The 21414-nt window shown below is 45.8% G+C and overlaps 1 protein-coding gene across 3 annotated transcripts in view; it reads left to right on the forward strand.

Moving 5' to 3' along the window:
- ITGA9 (integrin subunit alpha 9) overlaps positions 1–21414 on the forward strand; it is a 385385-nt gene that overhangs the window by 283815 nt on the left and 80156 nt on the right. For all 3 annotated transcript variants that reach the window (XM_005546647.5, XM_074031685.1, XM_045386478.3), the window contains 4 exons: positions 8195–8281; positions 12736–12815; positions 17547–17636; positions 19764–19872. In XM_005546647.5, the coding sequence (XP_005546704.2) occupies positions 8195–8281; positions 12736–12815; positions 17547–17636; positions 19764–19872 (366 nt within the window). The remainder of the gene's footprint in view (positions 1–8194; positions 8282–12735; positions 12816–17546; positions 17637–19763; positions 19873–21414) is intronic.

Consider the following 21414-nt stretch of genomic DNA (forward strand, 5'->3'; position numbering starts at 1 on the left):
TAGGTGTTTATTAGATGATTGGTGAGTGAATGAATGAATGTACAGATGGATGATGTATAAGTCCTTTCAGAGGGAAACTTTGAGTATGTTAAGACCCCAGCAAGGCTTATACTTGGTCTTCATGTTGCCAACATTCTGGATACAAAGAAAAGCACCTTCTCTGTGACTTCTCAGATCCCATCTGCCTCTGATTTTTCATGACCCCTTATGGATTGGCTACATGAGCCTCTTTCAGAAGTTTGACTAGCGCATCAACAACAGTTCACCCTCTGCATCTCTACTCAGGGATCAACAGGAGTGCTTGCTTGTGTGGCTTCATTCCAGTGGGAGGTTCATATTTTCATAGTTATGTATTGTGTACTCTTCCTTGATTCAAGAGTACCATGACTTGTGTTTGTTCTGACTCCAGGACTATCCCTGAGAAACCCTCAGCCAAGAGTGTATCATCAGGGCCTGAGCATGTGGCAGGAGACAAGGTATTGTGTGAATCTAGTACATGGAAGAGTGTGTTTTGATGGCTGGGGTCTGTAATTCATAAGCTGTTCAAATGACAGGCCCTTTCCCCATACCCATGTGTATTCAAAGCACCATGTCATGTTCTGTAAGGAGCTATGCAGGGGGGTTGGGTCAGGAAAGGAAGTTAAGATTGAAGGAGAACATGCAGAGGAGCTTTGGGAAGGAATGTGTCCGGCTCACATCCTGGCTCCATCATTTACCAACTGGGAAACCCTGGGCAAGTGATAAAACTTCGCATTCCAGTTTCCTCCTCATAAAACGGGAATAAAGAGAAGCTATCCATAGAGTTTTTAGATAATGGATTTAAAACACTACCTGGCACACAGTAAACCATGACTAAGTAGAGGCTACGTACTCTATCCTACATGCATCAGCAGTGGTAGTCCAGCAATACTCCTATAAGGCACCTGTTATGACTTCATTTTACTGGTAAGGGTCTCGAGGCTTATAGAAAGGATAGCTGATTTGCCTGACAGCACATTGCTGGTATATATCTGAGTCAGTAATCAAAATTGGGGCGCTAATGCCAAAGGTTGTACACTTTCTATGCTGCAAGCTCACGTGTTTTTCTTCATGGGTAGGAACTTTATGGCTCAATCCCAAAGGATTCCCCTCTGGGAATACGACTATTTGTTCTGGTAAGGTTCAAGCTAACTCATCATTGAGTGCCGCTAATAAAGTGTTTGCTGAGAATGTTTTGTGTTAACTCATTGAGCCAGGTTATTGAGAACCTCTGCTCACCTCTGACACCTCAGTTGATTATGGAATTTGGGGATAAAGTGCTTCCAAAATTTAGCCAAATTCTAAATTAAGTGAGTTAACGTGGGGCCCCTTTTACCAGCCCACAAGGGTCATGCTTGTTGTGTCTGGAAGGAGGAAAGGGTCTTAGAGGAACACTAAACTGCCAGACTGACAGTCAGATGTAGAGACACCAGGGTCGTCTTCAGTTTAACAAACACATGTGAGAACTAGAAAGTTAGAAGTCAGACTTCAAACTCTACCTAGCGTTGAGCATAAACAGGTCACTGACCACAAAGATATTCTGTTCCCAAAGAGCGCTGCATTCATGGTCAAGTAAGGCCTGAGTCTTGACTGACATCAAATGCTTGTATGATTGGGAGGAAGGAGCCCGAAGGCCAAAGAGGCTCACTAATTTCATTATTCGATTCTTCCAACCTCTGCACGTTACAAACAGGGCTGGAGCCTGGCTCTGCTGGCCAAGCTTCCAGGGCTGGGACAGCCAAGGTATGTCTGGATGAGAGAAGGTCTTTGCCAAGGCAAGCATCTCTTGTGCCAGGCAGACCAGCAAATGAGCTGCTTCTTGCAGCCCCTTCTCTGGAATCTTCCACAAGTCAAGGCCTATTCATTTAATAAATGCAAACTCAGGAGCTACTAAGTTCTAGGCTAAGTGCCAGGCACTGAGAATACAGAAATGAGTATGCATAAATCAACTATGCTTTTCATCACTGTGTTTTTTAAAATGTTAACTGATGATTTCCTGATCCTGAGAGTAATGTGCAGATGCTCCTTGAATTATGTTGGGGTTATGTCCTGATAAACCCATAATTAGTTGAAAATATCATAAGTTGAAAATGTATTTAATACACCCAACCTACCAAACATCATAGCTTAGCCTAGCCTACTTAAACATGCTCAGAACAGTTCCATTAACCTACAATTGGGCAGAATCATCTGGCAACACAGCTCTCCTTAGAGTATCGGTTGTTTACTCTGGTGATGATGTGGCTGACAAGGTGCTACAGCTCGCTGCACTGCCCAGCATCTTGAGAGTATTGTACAGTTTTCTACCACTTTCTACTGAATACCTATTGCTTTTGCACCACCAGAAGGTTGAAAAATCTTAAGTAGAATCATCATAAGTCAGGGACCATCTGTATGTTAGTTGAAATTTTTAATTGAATCTTCCATAATCTTCAGCGAGAAGCCCTTGAGAGTATTGAACGTCCTTGCCAGACAAGGAAAAGTGGAACTGGGGAAAAGGCCAGTTATGTGAATCCTCTTAAAATAGGGTCTAAAATTTTATAATAAAAATCTTTTTTAAAGTTTTGATTGAGACCTTGCTTGAAATGTGCAGCTAAAAATTACGAAATTAGGTTTATTTTATCCTGCATTTATTCAATGACACTCAAAACATTGTAATTATAATTGTCAAAGAGTCTTTAAAATAACAGTGCCCTAACTTCTGAAACAAAAGAAGGAATTGAGTGCTGGATAGGCAGCTTTTGTATGTGAATTTTCTTGCTGTTGCATAAGATAACATCCTTTGTTTCATATTTTGTCTGGTTTTCGGTACAATCACGAAAGGATCATTTTTACAATGGCCAGTTTTTCCTAAGGGCTTCTCTTGATCTTTTTAAATTAAATCTTTGTCTTCTGAAGCATCTTAAAGTCGTATCCAAGAGAATTTTGACTCTTTCAACAGTTAACTGATCTAACTCTGCCAGATCCAGATTTATCAGTGGTTTTGCAGTGGTTTTATCCATTTTTCAACATCACTTTCATTGATTTCATGAAAGTCTGCATCTTTTAGAGCAAGATTTCTGTTTCACTCTGTATTTGATTTGCATTGTATTGTAATCAGATAATGAGATGTCTACACTGGCAATCAGGGACATTAGATATACAGTTCGTTCACTGGTCCGTGTTCCCAGTCAGCCGAGCATCTCATAACCATCAGCCTTGATAAATGCTAACGTTAAGTTCTCTAAGTTAAAGCCAGTGTAGGCAGTGATTGGAACGTGGAAGCAATCAGAGCACAGGAGAAGCCTGGTCCCTGGAATCTCTCCCATATGTATCCTGGTGGATACCAAGTGCCTGGCAGAGGTCATAGGCAACCCCCAACCAGAGCGCTCTCCACTGCCATGTTGCCTAGAACTGGGGACAGCTTAGATTAGCCATATCTCCCCAAAATTTGTATTTTTAATTGAATTGGTTTTAAAAATTCAATCCATTTTAAATATGAGATTTTATTTTTATTTAAAAGAATTACATTGTGGGTATGTCTGTGATTCTTGGGTACCTGCCTGGCTACCAAGAAGACATGTGACTCCATGATGACTCTGCTTTTTAAGGTTATGCCCTGGGCATGATCCAAAACCAGGAGAACAAAGTGGGTACTGGTGTTGCCTTGAATAAAGGGCTCCCCTAATGCAGAAGCCTTACAGCCTTTATAAACTGCAGTTAGGGATGTTTTCTCTTCCTTAGGATGGATTTAAACAAGAATCATAAACATGTGAGCTTTCTCCTCATCCTCCTTTCATTGCCTCTCCCCACCTGGGAGCAAACGTCTAGTACTTTCCAGTGGCTCTCAGTGCCAGCAGCCTCATAAGGGAAGAGTATTATCTGAGGTCAGGTTCACCAGAAGCAGCACCCGAGATGGATTCTTATGAAAGGGATTTATTGGAGCAAGAGGAGCGAATGGAGCAGAATGAAGGGAAGGAGCCAAACAGGCATGTGGGCTCAGCTGGAGTCTGCTTCACCCAGTCCCATGGGAGCTCTGGAACATTAATTGTACAACAGAGTTGGTCCTGTCTTGAGGCAAAGGGAACATCCTTGGGTATCCACGTCAATCAGAGGCTATGGAATGCTTTTGGGGAAGGTGTCATAACCTCCCAGGCAAAGCAATTCCTTTCAAGCTGTTGTACCTATCTAGTAAGGGGGTTCTGAGTGGAGCACTGCCAGCATCCACACAAGGAGTGGTAGTGTTTGCCAAAACACATGCTCTGATACACCTCTGGGCCTCCTTGGAAATCACAGTAGTAGAAGAGAGGGGTGTAGAATTAAAAACATTTGGTCAGGGCAGTTTACATGGCCAGTATAAACAGCTATGTTGGTGCTGACAGGCGGCAGAAGGGTAATCCATGACATTCCTTCCTGTAACACCATCCCGGAGCACATGAGTCATGAACCATAGGCTCAGCTCTCTTGTTCCTAGAGATGATGTCTTTGGTTTACTCTTTTGGCCTGTCCTCACCAAGATCCAAGCAGAATTTTGAAATTTTTATTCGACTGAGTAAAGTGGAAGAGAGATCAGGAATAGTTAAATAAATGCTGATATAAATGTTATTTTCTAGCATTTGGGAATTAACAAAAATAAGGTAGCTGAGCAGCTTTTGAATGATCAGAAGTACTGTTGTCTTAGGTCAAAGCTAATTAAACTGAGGTTTTCTTGAGTCCCAGAGTAAATTTTTGAAGACATTTATTTCACACATGTGAAAACTGAAGAAGTCTTTGGGGCAATAAATCTTTTTGTTTTATTTTTATTTTTTTTTTTGAGACAGAGTCTTACTCTGTCGCCAGGCTGGAGTACAGTGATGTGATCTCGGCTCACTGCAACCTCCACCTCCCTGGTTCAAGCAATTCTCCTGCCTCAGCCTCCTGAGGACTACTGGTACTACAGGTACTGTAGCTGGGACTACAGGTATGCGCCACCACGCCCAACTAATTTTTGTATTTGTAGTAGAGACAGGATTTCACCATGTTGGCCAGGCTGGTCTCAGTCTCTTGACCTCGTGATCTGCCTGCCTTGGCCTCCCAAAGTGCTGGGATTACAGGCGTGAGCCACAGCGCCCGACCAATAAATGTTTACTTCAAGAACAGATAGGCCTTTGACTTAAAACTAAAGCTTCTCTCCTGGTTTGAAAGGAATTCCCAGTGAGGTATTGGGCATTACAAGAGAAATTGGTAACAGAGTTAGGTAAGCATGTAATATATATGTATATATAAAACAAATGTATATTATATATTATACATATATATTTTATATATTATACATACATATTACATATATATTTGTTTATCCTGGGACACTCTTTAGAGTAATAATACCAGAATGACAAACATGAACCAGGACCGTCCCCAGGAAACCAAGAGAACTAAGGTCGTATAAGACTTTGGCTTGCTGCCTCTGATGTCAACAGGCCGATTAGCCAGGATTTAGGGTAGTGTCTACTTGGGACAATTGTGGGTGTTGCTTCTGGCAGGAGGAATATGGGGAAGAAGATGGTAGTGAAAGGCCACCTATGATGAATCATTAATGCCATGCAGTTCTTGAAACAGCATTTGAGAAATTACTCTCTGGTTTTCCTTATTGAAATTGCCAATGCCTGTTCTCTAGGTTCTAAGAGCAGCCCTCACACTTGCCATCACACAGCCATGTAAATATCTGTGTCTCTGCTGGGAGCTCCCCATCCCTTCTGAACTCTGAGCTCTACAAGGACAGTGACTAACATCTCTCAGACCAGTTCCCTCAGTGCTGAAATGTGTGTGATACGACAGCTCAGCTACTCAGTGCATGCTCAGTGCGTGTTCTGAATCCTGTGCCATTCGCATGTTACATACATGAGCTTCCATCCCTGAGTGTTGGGGACAAGACGGAGGAAGAAAACCTCAGAGGAAGGGCTGAGGAAAGGTGCTCCTTGACGGTGAGGACAACTTAAACGGAGGTGTGGACATAAGAGCAGGCAGGGTGTGTGTAGAATAGTAGCGTATATGTGCCATGGGGCAGGAGTGGAAGAACAACAACAGAAAAGGAAGGGCCAAAATGGAAGCTGGGATTAAGATTTCAGACTTTATTCTGTTTGCACTGGGGAGAGACGTATTTTAAGAAGCTTCCTCTGGCAGCCAGCCGAATGGACTGAAGGGGGAGGAAAGCTCATAGCAGCAGCTACCAAACATCATTACCCGGCAAAATCACTAACTTTATCGCTCACTATGTACTGAAAATGCTCATCCCAGACCCTGCAGTCTCTGTGTCTACTCAGAAAAGACTCGTGCAATGCAAATAGAGTGTTGCCCAGGAATCTGCATTTTTTAAAATTTTTATTTTTTATTTTTATTTTTTTTTTATTATTATACTTTAAGTTCTAGGGTACATGTGCATAACGTGCAGGTTTGTTACATATGTATACTTGTGCCATGTTGGCGTGCTGCACCCATCAACTCGTCAGCACCCATCAACTCGTCATTTACATCAGGTATAACTCCCAATGCAATCCCTCCCCCCCCCCCCAAGAGGCTCCCAAGGTGATACTAATGCAGGTGATCCCGGATCTCTGTGCAAATAACACTTGCTAAAAGCACAGAGAGCTATTAGAAAACTAATCATCATTGAGATCAGTTATATCCGAGACTGGATGCTAAAAAGATATATTAGAGTTTCGTTTTATATTTGTATATCTCTTATCTTTTGTTTAATTGTATTTGGGCTTTTGGGGGTTTTGTTTCATTGCTATTTTCTAAGTAAGGGTGTACTGATGTTTAACAAACAAACAAAAGTATACAAGTTATTAAGTTCCCAGCTCAATGAACTTTCACAAAAGGATCAAACCTGTGTAACCTGCACTCAGAACTTCCTTCCTTCCACTTATTCCACAATTACTGTCTTGATTTCTAGCCCCATAGATTATTTACCTTTTATCACCTTTATTTGTGGTGCTTTTGATAATGTTCATAATGTATTAGAATAAAAGATACATATAATTGGATAGTTTAAGTAGATATATTATGGTAAATGCTCATATGTTTTTACCAGTTGGACACACAATAAAAATATTTTTCATCCACCTGTCCAAATGCCTTGAAATGTTAGTCTGAGCTGAGATGGGAGTCTTGGAAATTGGAGGACCTCTGTACCTTCTCCTCCAAAATCTGTAAACATGCTGTTTCCGCTTGGAAGTCTTGATTTGCTTTCAGTGACTCTGAGAAGTCCTGTGGCTTGTGAAGAGCCTCTTGGCTTTCCTTTCACCTTGGTTGGAAGCCATGTGCCCAGGTGGAGAGACAGCAGTTCCCTACAGCCTTTCTCTTCTGGTTCTCTCAAGCCACTGTGTGCAGAGTCCGGCCTAAGCTGGCTACGCTTGGAAACCTCTCCTCACCCTTGTACCCTCCCCACACCCTGGGAAGACTTGCCTGTGGACAGCCCAGCCCTCACTGCTTCAGGTTTTAGGAAGAAACCCTCTCTTTTCTAGGTGCGATTTTCTTAGAGTTTGTCTTTCCTAAACCACCAAGATCTGAAAAGGCAGGATTAGGGTGTGGGATTAAGGGAGAGGGGCCCGGAAGATGACAGGGTTGTGTTTTCATCCAAACTTTAGGAGGTCTCCAGCTCACCCATGGTCCAGCCCCCCTCACCAGGACCACCCTAGGGTTTGAACCCAAAGCATTAGTTGGGAGTAAAGAGTGGTTTTGTCCTTTTTTTTTTTTTTTTTTTTTTTGAGATGGAGTCTTGCTCTGTCGCCCAGGCTGGAGTGCAGTGGCGCAATCTCCACTCACTGCAAGCTCTGCCCCACCGGGTTCACGCCATTCTCCTGCCTCAGCCTCCCGTGTTGCTGGGACTATACAGGCGCCCGCCACCACGCCAGGCTAATTTTTTGTATTTTTAGTAGAGGCAGGGTTTCTACTGACCTCGTGATCCACCCGTCTCGGCCTGCCAAAGTGCTGGAATTACAGGCGTGAGCCACCGCGCCCGGCCGGTCTTCCCAGGGAACCCGTGGGAAAGGTGGGCAGCTAGAAGGGGCCTGGAGACGGCCTGGTCAGGGCACCTTGTCCTACCAGTGCCTACCGTCTGAGCACTGCTCCGAAGGACTCGATTGCCCTGTGGAGCCTGCTCCTGCACACCTGCCTTTCATGCAGCTGACCCATCTGTTGGTACTTTTTCTTTCAGGAGGAGATGGGCATCTCCTGTGAGCTGCTGGAATCGGACTTCCTCAAATGCAGCGTGGGATTTCCTTTCATGAGGTCGAAGTCAAAGGTAAGGGACACAGATGGGACCGTTCCTCGGCAGCAGGCCCCAGCCCTTCCCACCAGCCACTGATTCCGCCACTGCCTCCCTGAGGTGAGGAGTTCTCCTACCCCCCTGCCTCCCATAGCAGTTGGGGCGGCCACTGAAGCCCTGCCACACTCCTGTCGCTGGCAGTGTACACCGGGGTATACTCCAGAGGGGCTGCGCCTCGTGGTCTTTCTCTCTGATGCACATGGTGTGCCCCAAATGTGAAGGTGAAGGACACACCACGCCCTCTGCACTGTGGCAAGTGCCACTTAGTTGGGCTTCCGAAAATAATTTTTTCTGTGGGACTTTCTGTGCCTCTTTGAGTCCCCTAGGCAACACAGGAGAAGATGTGGTCTGTCACGTCTAGTCCTGACTCTGTCACTCCCTTGGGTGCTCACAGTTTTCTGAAGAGGCCTCTCAAAATTCTCAAAACACAAATACCTGTATCCCACTTCATTTTAAAAAAGAGTAAAGAAATTAAGTCACTTTGGTATTGGTGTGGAGACAGATTTTCTAAGTTCAAATGGTATACTACCGAATCTTCAGACATTGTTGGGACATTCTAGTATGTGCCATCATTGTAAGGAGATACAAACATAGGTAAAAAGATTTGGTGGTTGGAGGCAAAACTAGAATCTAAAAGACCAAGTCTGCCTTTGGAAATGGAAGCTGTTTTCCCTGCCATGATTTGAAGGAAATCTCATATTCCTTTGTCTACCTTTTTTCCCTTAAAAACATGAAAGCTGGCCGGGCGTGGTGGCTCATGTCTGTAATCCCAGCACTTTTGGGAGGCTAAGGCAAGTGGATCACGAGGTCAGGAGATCAAGACCATCCTGGCTAACATAGTGAAACTCTATCTCTACTAAAAATACAAAAAATTTGCCGGGCATGGTGGCACATGCCTGTAGTCCTAGCTACTCAGGAGGCTGAGGCAGGAGAATCACTTGAACCTGGGAGGCAGAGGTTGCAGTGAGCCAAGATCGTGCCACTGCACTCCAGCCTGGGCGACAGAGCGAGACTCTGTTGTCTCCAAAAAAAAAGCGAAAGCTTCATCCTTTTGTCCTGCCTGGGTCATACAATCAGATCATTTTAATCTCTAAGACTCTTTGGTCCCAGTATCTAGTGGCTGTTTTGTAAACCAATGGTGAGAATGTTATGGTGAGGGAGAAGACTTGGTCATTTCTTAGCAAATCACTTGAACCCATAAAAGCCCCATTGATTGCACCTCGATTTTGGACTTTGCAGCCTTCAGAACTGTGAGAAATTAATGTTTAAACCACCCAGACTAGGGTAATTTGTGATGGAATCCCAAACTGACTAGGGCAAAAAGGTAATAACTCTCTCACTGTTAGGGTCAATGTTGTTCAGTGCTGTGTTCATGTATCCCCCAAGATAATCTCATGAACCACCTAAAATAATCTTAGTGTACCACTCCCAGTGTGAACATCCTGTGATTTGGGAAACAGTGGCCCAAACAAATGGTGTTCACCATATACATGTCAGGCACCTGTGGGAATGTGGGAGGAACCCCTGGGTAGGAGTTATACCAGGTTCTACCACAAACTGTGTGATCTTGGCAAAACCAGTGACTCTTACGCCCATGACTCCTCGGATTTTTTTCTGCCTCTCTTCCTCATTCTGTCCACATTCACCCCAGGAGGAGGGAAGCCTCAATAAGTGGGTGCCCTTGGAAAATGGATTACATGTAGCTGGCAGAGTACAGACCAAGTCCCATTAGACTCCAGGTAGGGTGAGGGTGGAGATAAAGAAGGACGACCCCAATCCATGGACACTATTGCCTCTAGTAATGTATGTGGCACCTCCGCACACAAATTTAAATAAAATCTTTTGAGTAACAGATAATAGGCTTAATTGAAAAACTTGTAACAGTTTCCATTTCATTTTAAACTCCAGCCTGTATCACATATCAGACCTAAGATGTGTGTTTCTCTCTCTAGTGGAGAGTTAAATTTTGTCAAATTTTTGTTTGCTTGTTTGTTTTTGAAAGGGAGTCTCTCTCTGTTGCCCAGGCTGGAGTGCAGTGGTGCAATCTTGGCTCACTGCAGCCTCGGCCTCCCGGGTTCAAGTGATTCTCCTGCCTCAGCTTCCCTAGTAGCTGAGATTACAGGTGCCCACCACCATGCCCAGCTATTTTTTTGTTGTTGTTGTATTTTTAGTAGAGACCAAGTTTCACCATGTTGGCCAGGCTGGTCTTGAACTCCTTACCTTAAGTGATCCACCTGCCTCGGCCTCCCAAAGTGCTGGGATTACAGGCATGAGCCACCGCGCCCAGCCAACATTTGTTAAAACCCTCAAAATCGTGATAGAGCCCACAGAAGTGTGAACATTGGAATGTTGGTTGTTTTCCCAGCTGGTAATGCCACCACTTTCCTCCCACATACAGATGCTGGGACCTGTATCAAGACTGACTAAACCTGGGTATTGGGGGCATGGGAGCAGAGGGTGATTCCCTGGAGAAAGCGCAACAAGTCACCCAGCAGAGATGGGGCTCCCCGTGTCCGCAGCCCAGCGTGCATTCCCATGTCCTTCCAACCCTGAGGGTCCTCAGGCTCCAGGCCACCTGCTAAGCCTCATGACTATACTTGGCTTACCTTGGATGGCCATATGTTTCTATCTCTCATAGCCTGCCCAGTTTCTGACGTTCTGTTCTTCCAGGCCTCCATCCCTGACTTTAGCTTCTCACCCAATTCTTTTGCCTCTCATCTCACTTTGCTCTTTAGTGTGTTTAACTGAATTCAGGTCTCCTCCCGGTGCTAACTCAACACCAGGCAAGACCTTGCCTCCCCCTTCCTTCTTGTCCCCTTCCTGCCCTGTCTCTGTGCCTGCCCCCCACCCCACTGTAAGCTGACAAGTCCCACAGTAACAGAAAGTTCCGTCTAGAAAGAGATGTCCATGTTCACTGTAGATGATGGTCCGTTGTAATGGACCAATGTCCGTTGCTTTCAGGAAGCATTCAGTAGAATCCAGTGTTGCAAATATTAGACCACTGCCTAGAATTCACCATAATGTAACCCAAAGGTTTAGACATTATATAAGTTATAGCCTGTCAGAGTTTAATGAAATTTAAGAACCATTTTGTCCAACCTCCTCTTTTTATTGAAATGCAAAGACAGTATTTTAGCCAAGATCACACAGTTTGTGGTAGAACCTGGTCTTATAACCCCTACCCAAGGGTTCCTCCCACATTCTCACACATGCCTGACATGTATATGATGAACACCATTTACTTAGGGCAGTGCCCCCGAAATCATAGGATGTTCACCACTAAGTGTTACACTCGATAATTTTAGATGGTTCATGAGGTTATTGTGGGCGATACGTGGACACAGCACTGAACAACATTGACCCTAACAGTGACCCTTTCTGCCTTAGTCAGTTTAGTCATCTATAACAAATTACCCTGGGCTGGGTGGTTTAAACAACAGACATGTATTTCTCATAGTTCTTAAGGTTGAGAAGTTCAAGGTCAAGGTCCCAGCAGATTCAGTTCCTGGCCAGAGCTCTCTTCCTGATTTATAAATAACGCCTTCTCTATGTGTGCCCATCTGGCTTTTCCTTGGTGTATGTGCATGGACAGAGAGAGAGAGATCTTTGTGTTCTCTTCTGAGTGCACTAATTCCATCATGAAGGCCTCACCCTCATGACCTCATCTAAACCTGATTACCTTCCAACGACCCCACCTCCACATACCATCACATAGAGGGTTAGGCCTTCCACATATTAATTTGAGGAGTGGCAGGTGGGGGAGACACAAACATTCAGCTCATAAAACTTTTCAACAGTCTTCTAATCCTAGCCACACGGATCAGGAGAACATTTCCAATCCTGCTAACATATCTTTAACACTTCTCTATCACCAGCGAATCTCCCTTTTCAGCAAAGATGGGGTAGACCTTAGGCTCAAAGGCTTCCACAGGCAACAGAATTCAACATTGCTCTGTTTTCATTGTATTCATTTTTACAACTACCTTCTCTTTTTGGCAAGTGATCCTGGATTCCCATCTATGATAGTGATATAAATTGTTCTTTTAAAATAATCTTTAAACTAAAAGAGTAAGACAATAATAATATGAAGCAAATATCCCAGGTGATGTAATTTGCAGATGTGGCAGAAACTGAAAAGATGGGATGTGAGTGAAACTTAGTAAGTCCCGGTTTAAGAGTGTAAACCCATCACTTCCTAAAGAGAGCCTCAGTGGCTGAACAGGAGCAGCAGGTCTCTGGCCAGAGTATTTATCAGGCTTGGTTTTACTGTTAAGACTGTGCCTTTGGCCTGATAGTCAGAAAGCTATGCATAAAACATAAAGCTTATCATGCAAATGAGCTTCCAGAGGTCATAAACTGCAGAAAATGGAAGAGAACAGTTTAAGTTTGGAATGCCTGCTGATGCCAGATACCACTTCCTTTTTCCCTAGTATGAATTCAGCGTGATCTTTGATACAAGCCACCTGTCTGGGGAAGAGGAAGTTCTCAGCTTCATTGTTACTGCTCAGAGGTAAGGGGGGTTTAAACACTTTTTTCAAAGATAAGAGATTTATGGGACCAGGAAAGGACGTGTCCTGGTTATGCTTTGATGAATCCCAGGATGCTGAAGAGGAAGAAATGGTTACTCGGTGATAAAGCCTCGAGCCACTAAGTGGAATTGGATCTCTTGGGGATGGTGGTTGCCTAGTGCTGCTCGCATAGCCACCACTGCAGACTGAGCTGAGAGGAACTGGGCATCAGCCACTCCGAGGTGATGATTCTACAGCTGAGGAGAGACAGGCCCAGGGGGGTGAGGCTTTAGTCCAAGGTCAGTTCCCACTCGGCTGTGTATTTCCCAGATCAGACAGATGTCCTCTGCAAATTGTCAGACTGGGCCCGCTGCTGCTTTTGGACATGGCGCTGTATCCCTTGATGGAGTGGGCAGGGCACCTGCAGCCTGAGGGCCTGGCCAGGCCTGTTGACAGAGGTCCCAAGAGATGCTACTCAAGAGCGGGCTTAACCTGGAAGCCAAGTGGACGGATAGGAAAGGGGATCGTGGGGTGGCAGCTTCTCCCCTCAGGAGCATGTGCCTGCCCCTCTCCAGGATAGCCACAGGTGCCTGTGAGGGCCTCTGGGGAGTTACCAGATGCCTTCTCCAGGGCAGATCCACCATGCCTTGAAGCAGCATCTTGGCTGGCGGCTCCGGTGGAGGGAGGGGCGTTCAGGTGGGCGAACAGAGAGACACAAGCTTTGATTGGGGTGATGATTGGACACCCAAGGCAACCTTTTCATTTTCACTTGGAAATGATCTTAAACTTAACAGAAGTGTTACAAGAATAGTGCAAGGAATTCCTATATACCCTTTACTGAGATTCACCCAGTGTTAACATTTTGCCTCATCTGTTTTATCATCCTCTTTCTATATAATTTTTTTCTTAGCCATGTGAAAGGTGCAGAAATCATGCCTCTTGATTCATAAATACTTCAGTGTGCATTCCCAAGAATGAGGCTATTCTCTTAAGAAACTAATATAGTTATCACATTCAGGAAATTGAATACTGACACTATGCTATTAGCTAATCTGCAGTTTATGTTCTGATTATGCCAATTATCCCAATAATGTCTTTTTAGCCCCTTCTTTTTACTGGTCCACAAGACTTAGTTATTTTCTATTCACACTATTTTCAAGATCACATAATTTACATTCACGTAAAACATGACTATGAGCTAATAGAAACTTATGCAAAGCATAGAGAGGGTAGATTTCATTCCCATTGCATAAAATCCAGAAGGGCTTCAGTCAGGAGGTAGCATTTAAACAGAGGAGTCTGTTTTCAGGCTGAAGCAACATGAACACGGCAGTGAGGCTGTCCATGGGGCAAAGAAGCCCTGTTACACCTATGTAGGTGGTGGGCACGGGGTGTACTGGGGGTTTGTGCACCTTCTCAGAAGGATGGGGAACACACAAGCACAGTGGGAGGCAGGGCTGAAAGAGGAACCTGGGCTAGACCATGGGGGACAAAGGTCACCTAGAAAATCTGAACTATATCCTGATGGCACTGAGGAGCCACTGAAAGTTTTTGAAAAGGGGAGTGGCACAGTGCAACACCTTGACCCCAGAGCATGAGGCTGATGAATTTGATGAGGGGCAGCAGATGCCCATTCAAACCTGAAAATTCTCATTCTCTTGCCATTTCTTGGATCCACAGAACACTCGCCTTTGCTGGGCAGACCCATCAGCGTACTCTCTTGGTCCTTCCACACCTGAGGCAGCCCGTGTGCCTGGAAAGGAATGTGACATGGAAGAGATTTCCCTTGTCTTAAAAGAAGACACTTCCTGCCTCTACCTCATTCAGGGCTAATCATAACAGTCAGAGAGGGCAGGGAGCCAGTATTGCAATCGTGAAAGGTTCATTTGTTAGAATAACATGTCCACACAGCAGCAGTGCTTCATTTTTGGATGCATATTAGAATCGCCTGGGGAGCTTTCAAAAATATCGATGCCTGATCTACCCCCAGAGACCCTGACCCTTCCTCTGCCTGGGGTGAGACCTGGGCAATGGAGTGTTCAAAAGAGCTCACCAAATGATTCTAATGAGCAGCCAAGGCTAAGAACCACTGTTTATAATCCCTTACTCTGTGCCGGGCACATTTTCACTCAGCAAATATTTATTGTGTACCTTCTGTTTACCAGGTTCAGTCCTAGATGCTGGGCACAGGAGAAAATGACAGTAACCTACTCAATTCAAGAACAACCCCATGTACATTAACAGTGCTACATAGCTTCAGGAAGCCCTAGGATCTGTAGCTTCGATAATATAAAAATTTCTAATTTCTTAAATCACAAATGTTAAGATGACGATATTATCTTTTAAACACACACCAGAATATTTCAGACACTCATTTCTTTTCAGGCATTGGTGAAGATATGGTCTGACTGCCCCAGAGGGCACCCACACACAGCACTTGACTCCCTGCTATGATGGAAAGACCCTTAAAGCCCCTTATCTTGAAAACTACAGTTAAAATCTCAGTCGTTCCTTTCTTCCGTCACCACCCTTTGAAGGGCTCTTTGCCTGCTTGTAGATTTAGGGGGACATACCGTTGAGACTGAGCAGTTTCTCGAGACCTATCCTCTCAGCAGCCACCAGCCTGGCTTTTGCAGACCACTGGAAAGTATCCCAGCTCATGAGCTTTTGGAATGACGGGAAGCCTTTTGATGTGTGGCGTCTTTATCTCAACTTTTCAACTTAGCTCTTTCTGGAGCAGTCACACGATGACAGATGAGACGGTTGGGCCTAAGCCGGCCAAACAAAGGGCAGGGCAAGACCTGGCAGGATGCTGGGGTGGGGGCGGGAGCAGGCCAGGATGGTGTCAACTCATCCACAGGGGAGTCGCCTTTGGCCTGCCCACAGCAGTGATCCCAAGGCTTTTGTCACCCCTTGGGAAAGGAAGGACAAGGAAGTCAGGCTATGTGGGCACCTGATCCTGCTGCTTTTGCAAACTATGACTGCCCATGAGGGACTGATGTCACCCCATGTAGGAAGACAGATGAGGAGCCAGGGCAGAGACTGGCCCTGTGGGGTCAGCGTCACACAGCACCATTGTTTCAGAACAATAGGAGGGAGAAGGAGAGGGGATGTGAGAGCTATTTAAGTGCTGTTGCCATTCAGCACTTGCTGGGTGAGAGAGGAAGGCAGTGGGGCAGGGCTGGGAGGGGACAGAGAGAGGGCACAGAGCAGACAGGAACTCAGCAGATGTTCAGGGAACGGCATGGTGGGGAACAGTCAGGATGAGCTGAGCCCAGCCTCAGCAGGTCTGGGGGACTCTTTTGTTCTGCCCATACAGGGTAAACTTGGGAACCAACTGTGAATGTAGGTTCAAGAGCATGTACCCAAGAGCCACGCATTTTCCCAAGGAATAATGATCACAATTCCTATTAGAAATTTAGTAAAGTAATAAAGGGAAACTAGATCTTCTCTCTCCTCCTCCTGTTCCTTCTCATCCCTTCTTCTTTTGCTCCTCCTCCTTCTTGCCCCCAAATCTGGCATCAGGCATGGGAGTCACAGCTGAGAGAGCCCGGGTTTCAAGTCTGACTGGGCTGATTAGAATCTCAGCTCTGATTTGCAGGGGGCCTTGGGCAGTTACCCAACCTATCTGAGCTGCTCCTTACCCGTCAAAGGTGGGTGCTCCATCTCCCTCTGGGGTTGCTCTGAGGTCTCAGTGGGGCCATACTGAGAAATGCCTGGCATAGTGCCTGGCACATAGTAGCCACTTAACAGCATCAGTTCCCTCATGTTCACCTTTCCAGAATGATCTCACAAGAATCCCCCTTCTGTGCTTTCTCACCCAGAGTGGGAGGCCTTATGTGGATGCATATTAGAATCACCTGGGGAGCTTTAAAAACTATCAATGCCTGATCTACCCCCATAGACCTGCTATAGCTAAGGTCTATGGCGAGAGCTTTCGTGATGTTTACAGTGGTCGGTTTGGTCAGGGCCTCTTTCCTGGGCTTGGCTGTTCATGGATGATGGGTGGTCCCTTCAGGTGAGACATAGCTGCTGAAGTCTAGCAACCCCTTCCTGGCTGCAGTGGACCAACTTCATTGGTCCATTGTTCATGGAACAGGTACTTATAGAAGTAGCACACACAGTAGGTGCCATGCCTATAACCCCTCAACCCTCACCCTTTCCAAACTATCCGCAAACCGGGCAGATTCCAGCTCCCAGCACCAGCCACCCTTGCTGAGGCTTTCTCTGGCCAGAGCCCACTCACTTGCCTGACAGGCAGGTGCCAGGGGGTTCATTCCATCCCACCCCCACCCCCAGCACAGCAGCAGCTCCTCTCAGGAGTCAGTGGATAAAGGCCTGGCTCCCATGCCCTCAGCTAGGAAGACTGACTCTGCCTCACAGAGTCCCCAGGAGACTGGGCCCTGGCTCTGACAGCACGACCCTCCTGCATGGCTTGCCTTTATTGTCTTCTTTCCTTCGCTGTCGCCCTTCTCCACTCTCCACTCCTACTGGCGTTTCCTGGGGCCACCTCCCGAATAAACTACTTACAATCACGTCTTTGTGTGGAACGCAGCCAAGACAATAGAATGCCCTTGATAGATATGTACAGGGACGAGAAACAGACTGAGGACAATGAGGTGCCACCTGCCCCTGGCGAATGTAGAGATTCAGCTGTAAAGTAGAACAGAGAAAGCCCACTGCCAGATAGTTAGTGTTGGCCAGCGTTCATTCATTCTCCTCTCCCTGCACAGTGGCAACATGGAGCGCTCTGAATCCCTGCATGACAACACCCTCGTGCTGATGGTGCCGCTGATGCACGAGGTGGACACATCCATCACTGGGTGAGTAGCCTGGTCCTGGGTTGCCACAACACAGGGGTGCCCTCCAGTGGAACACTGTGCTTCTCATATTTGCATGTGTAGACAGCCAGGAGCCAGGGGCTGTGCCACCTCCACTTCCTCCCAGCCTTGAAAAGCAGGATGAAGCTTTAACTGCAGTAACTCATACCCTCCTCCCTCCTTATTTTCTCCTCTGTCCCACTTACCCACCCACCTGTTAGATAACCTGAGAAGTCTGGTGACAAGTTTAAGCCCCATAATTTCTTTGAACATTCCATATACCTTTATATGCATATATTCCCATCCACCCCTAGTCCCTCCAGAATGCCGTATGGTAACAGGCAGCATGGATCCTGGGATGAAAATCTCAGCTGGAAGCTGCTGGGCCAGAGGCTACCACCAGATGTGTCTCCAGTCCTGGCTCACAGGAGGACCGCTTTCTGATTAGCTCCACAGTCAGCGCTGGCTTTGCTTGTTTCTGTTAACTCCCTCTGCAGAGCCAGAGGTGGCTCTTCAGGATGTCTATAATGGTCTGGAATGGGCAGGGAACCATCCCAATGGCCACACCATCTGTCTGGGTGAAGTCCACAGCCATTCAGTGCCACTGGCATTGTTGGAAAGCAGGACCCTGGGCTGCAGTCTGTGGAGACCTGAAACAACCCAGGTCAGTTTTCAGCCAAAGCCCTGGCCTGGAAAAATGAGAACTCAGTTTCTTTCCAGCTTCAGAAAACAGAACGCATACCTCTTTGATAGTGGAAAAAAGATTTACACAATTAGTTTAGATCAGATGAGGACCTACTGAACCCTTGACCCAAATGCAAACTGAACTTTCTGGAGGTTCACAGTTTCTCGTTTTTCGGTTTTCAAGTGCTTGTGGGTCGCAGTCTTGACTAGCAGTGGAAATGCTGATCCGTTGCAGGGAGAGCCATCCCTGCACTAGCCCACACTGCTGGGAGCCAGTGGAATGAGTCTCCAAGCATTCCTGCTCCTGAGCTCTTGGCATTTTTGGTCATGTTTTTTAAACATGAGGCACTGGTGGAATATATTTGCAAATTAGCATATTTTTGCCTCTGTTCACAGCTCTATTTTTAACTGTATCATTTATTTACTTGTCTCATCAAAGGCACAGCAAGAATATACCCAGAACCAAGCCCTATCCTTGGGGACAAAGAGAAAACATTCTCCCCACCACCCCCAGACACTTGATCATGTAATCAGGCCTTAGAGGATCTTGCTGGGAGATGTTAACAGCTCCTGATGAAGCCATCCGTTAAACAAATGAGTCAACCTCTGATCTCTCCAGGAATCTAAAACAGTTCTTGTCATTTGGTAATGCTGGGAACTCACTACCTTACTAAAATAATGCACTAAATGTTGAAAATGGATGAGTTGTTGTCTATTTAGACTTAGTCTCAAAAATCTTCCGTTGTTGTGTTTAGGTAAGTGAGTGGCCTCCAGCATCTAGAACTCAATATTTGTCTGGGAGTGTCAGTCTGAGCTTTGTTTCTTCTCAGGGATGTGTTCATATAAGTAACATTGAAAGCATTGCTGCAAATTGAGCTTGAATTCTTCTCACCTCTTATGTAGCCTCTGAAATCCAAGGGAAAATGCTGTAAATGAATGGACTCAGCTTTCAAATGCCTAACTTCTAGTCATCTTGGCAGGCTGACAAATTTAAGTTTTTAAAGTGAATTTGTCATAGAGTGGGGTTTAGGATGCCAAATATATAATTCATTTACATTTATTTTTTAAAAGCTTATGATCATCTTCTTCAACCTATAAAACATTTTTTGAATGACAAAACAGAAAATGTATACTTTTATAATCCAGTTTTTAAAAAATCAAAGCCATGATAATCTTGTCATTTCAGAAAGGTAGTCCCAGTGCATATTTCTCCATGCAGTTTATTGACGTAACCTAGGATGAGAAGACACTACTATTCATGCCTTATCAGAAAGCATAGCCTGGCTATGTCTGTTCATGGGAGAGAGAAGTAACAGCCCCAGCAGGGAAGCACTGGGTACAAGACACTGGATTAAATGGAGACAAATGTCTGCTTCCCAGAATGGCAGTGATCACGGGTGCTTGACTGTGGGTGGGGATGACAGATTTCATGCTTTCCTCTTTCAGAATCATGTCTCCAACCTCCTTTGTGTATGGTGAGTCCGTGGATGCAGCCAACTTCATTCAGCTGGATGACCTGGAGTGTCACTTTCAGCCCATCAATATCACCCTTCAGGTACCCACTCCTGGAGACCTCCTCTGTCCCTGGGGCTAATGGAAGGGCACGTGGGATGTCTCTCCTACAGAGGGCTAGGCTCTTGTCGGGAGAAACCTTTCTGTGGTTGGCTCCTGTGGTGTATGTGTGATCTGTAACCACACACAGAATGAATCCCTTCCATGCCTGGTACTCTACTGTGCAGGCCCCTCTGCTTTTCAGGACTTGGAAGGAAAGGTCCACATTATGAACACCAGTTTTCCCCAAGAAGTCCTTTGCGTGGTGGAGGCCTCAGCCAATGTCCTAGCCCAGATGGCCCCATGAGGACCCCTTTCTGTTCTACATCATTCCCCACCTTCTGGGCAGGGCTGCCTCAGAGGATTTGGATTTGCTTTGTCCCTTCCTCCTGAGATTTTCTTGCCAACTCATCCAGGAGTCTCCTCCTCCCACAGGGGAACAGACTTTTAGAAGGGCAGTTTTGTGAGAGCAGAGCAGTGTGAGCCCCTGTGAGCCCCCTCAGGAGGCACGCTGCTCCCTCACTGAGCCGTGGCTGGCTCACCCGGGCACACAGGCATCGTTTCCAGCAGGTCCACTTGGTGTAGACTGTGGACATCGTGAAGGACACTGTTTCTTCTTTTAGTTGGGGATCAGCAAACTTTTTCTGAAAAGAGCCATGGGGTAGTTTAGGCTTTGTGGGCCATTCGGCCTCTGCAGCATCTATTCAACCATACTTCTGTAGTGCAAAGGCAGCCATAGATACCACAGAAATGAAACTTTAGTTCCTTATAGACAATGAAATTTGAATTTCACATAATGTTCATGTCATGAAATGTAGGCCCAAACAAGAGGGGATGTGCTGAAGGTCCCAGAGCTGGGAGAAGCTGGGCTGGGGCCAAGACCTGGCGGCACTGGCTGAGCCCTGTGTGGGTGAAATGAAGGAGATGGGCCCAGCTCACCCATAGGACACTGCAGTCCATATCTCCTCACTCTCTGGTTCTACCTCCCAGAACTCTTCTCTGCCTCTTGCATCCTTCCCCATGGAGAGATGGTTTCCCACTCTGGCATTCACTGCTGTGGCTAAATAACAATTATTTTCTTGCCTTGTGGCCTCTCCTAGGTGGACTTAGGGGATGACAAATAATGACAGGGTGAGGGTCTAGAGAATGTGGCAGTAAAACATTTGTGGGCTCTGACAAACAATGGTCTTCCTCTCTCCAGAGTATTCTCCCAGCAACAGACCCCAAAACCATGATGCATAACACATGTCCCCAACTCACAGAGGATGTGCCTTCTGACCAGCTAAGCCTCCGCTGTCACACCCCGCTCTTGATTTACAGGGGAGAAAGGGAAGGATGGGGTTAGAGCTTGCTTTTGAGACAGTAGAGTGATTGCTGTGAACAGGACCTCTGCATTTCTGAATTGCTTCTCAGTGATTTTATTTTTCTCCTTTGCTTTTCATAATTGGGTAGGAAATAGATAAAGACCAGATGGGTTTATTTCATTTTAGTTGTTTATACTCTTTCCTACTCTTATAGTTTTGGGGGTATCTTGCAATTAAAGATG

The sequence above is a fragment of the Macaca fascicularis genome, chromosome 2, assembly GCF_037993035.2.
Source record: "Macaca fascicularis isolate 582-1 chromosome 2, T2T-MFA8v1.1".
Classification (NCBI taxonomy): Eukaryota; Metazoa; Chordata; class Mammalia; order Primates; family Cercopithecidae; genus Macaca; species Macaca fascicularis.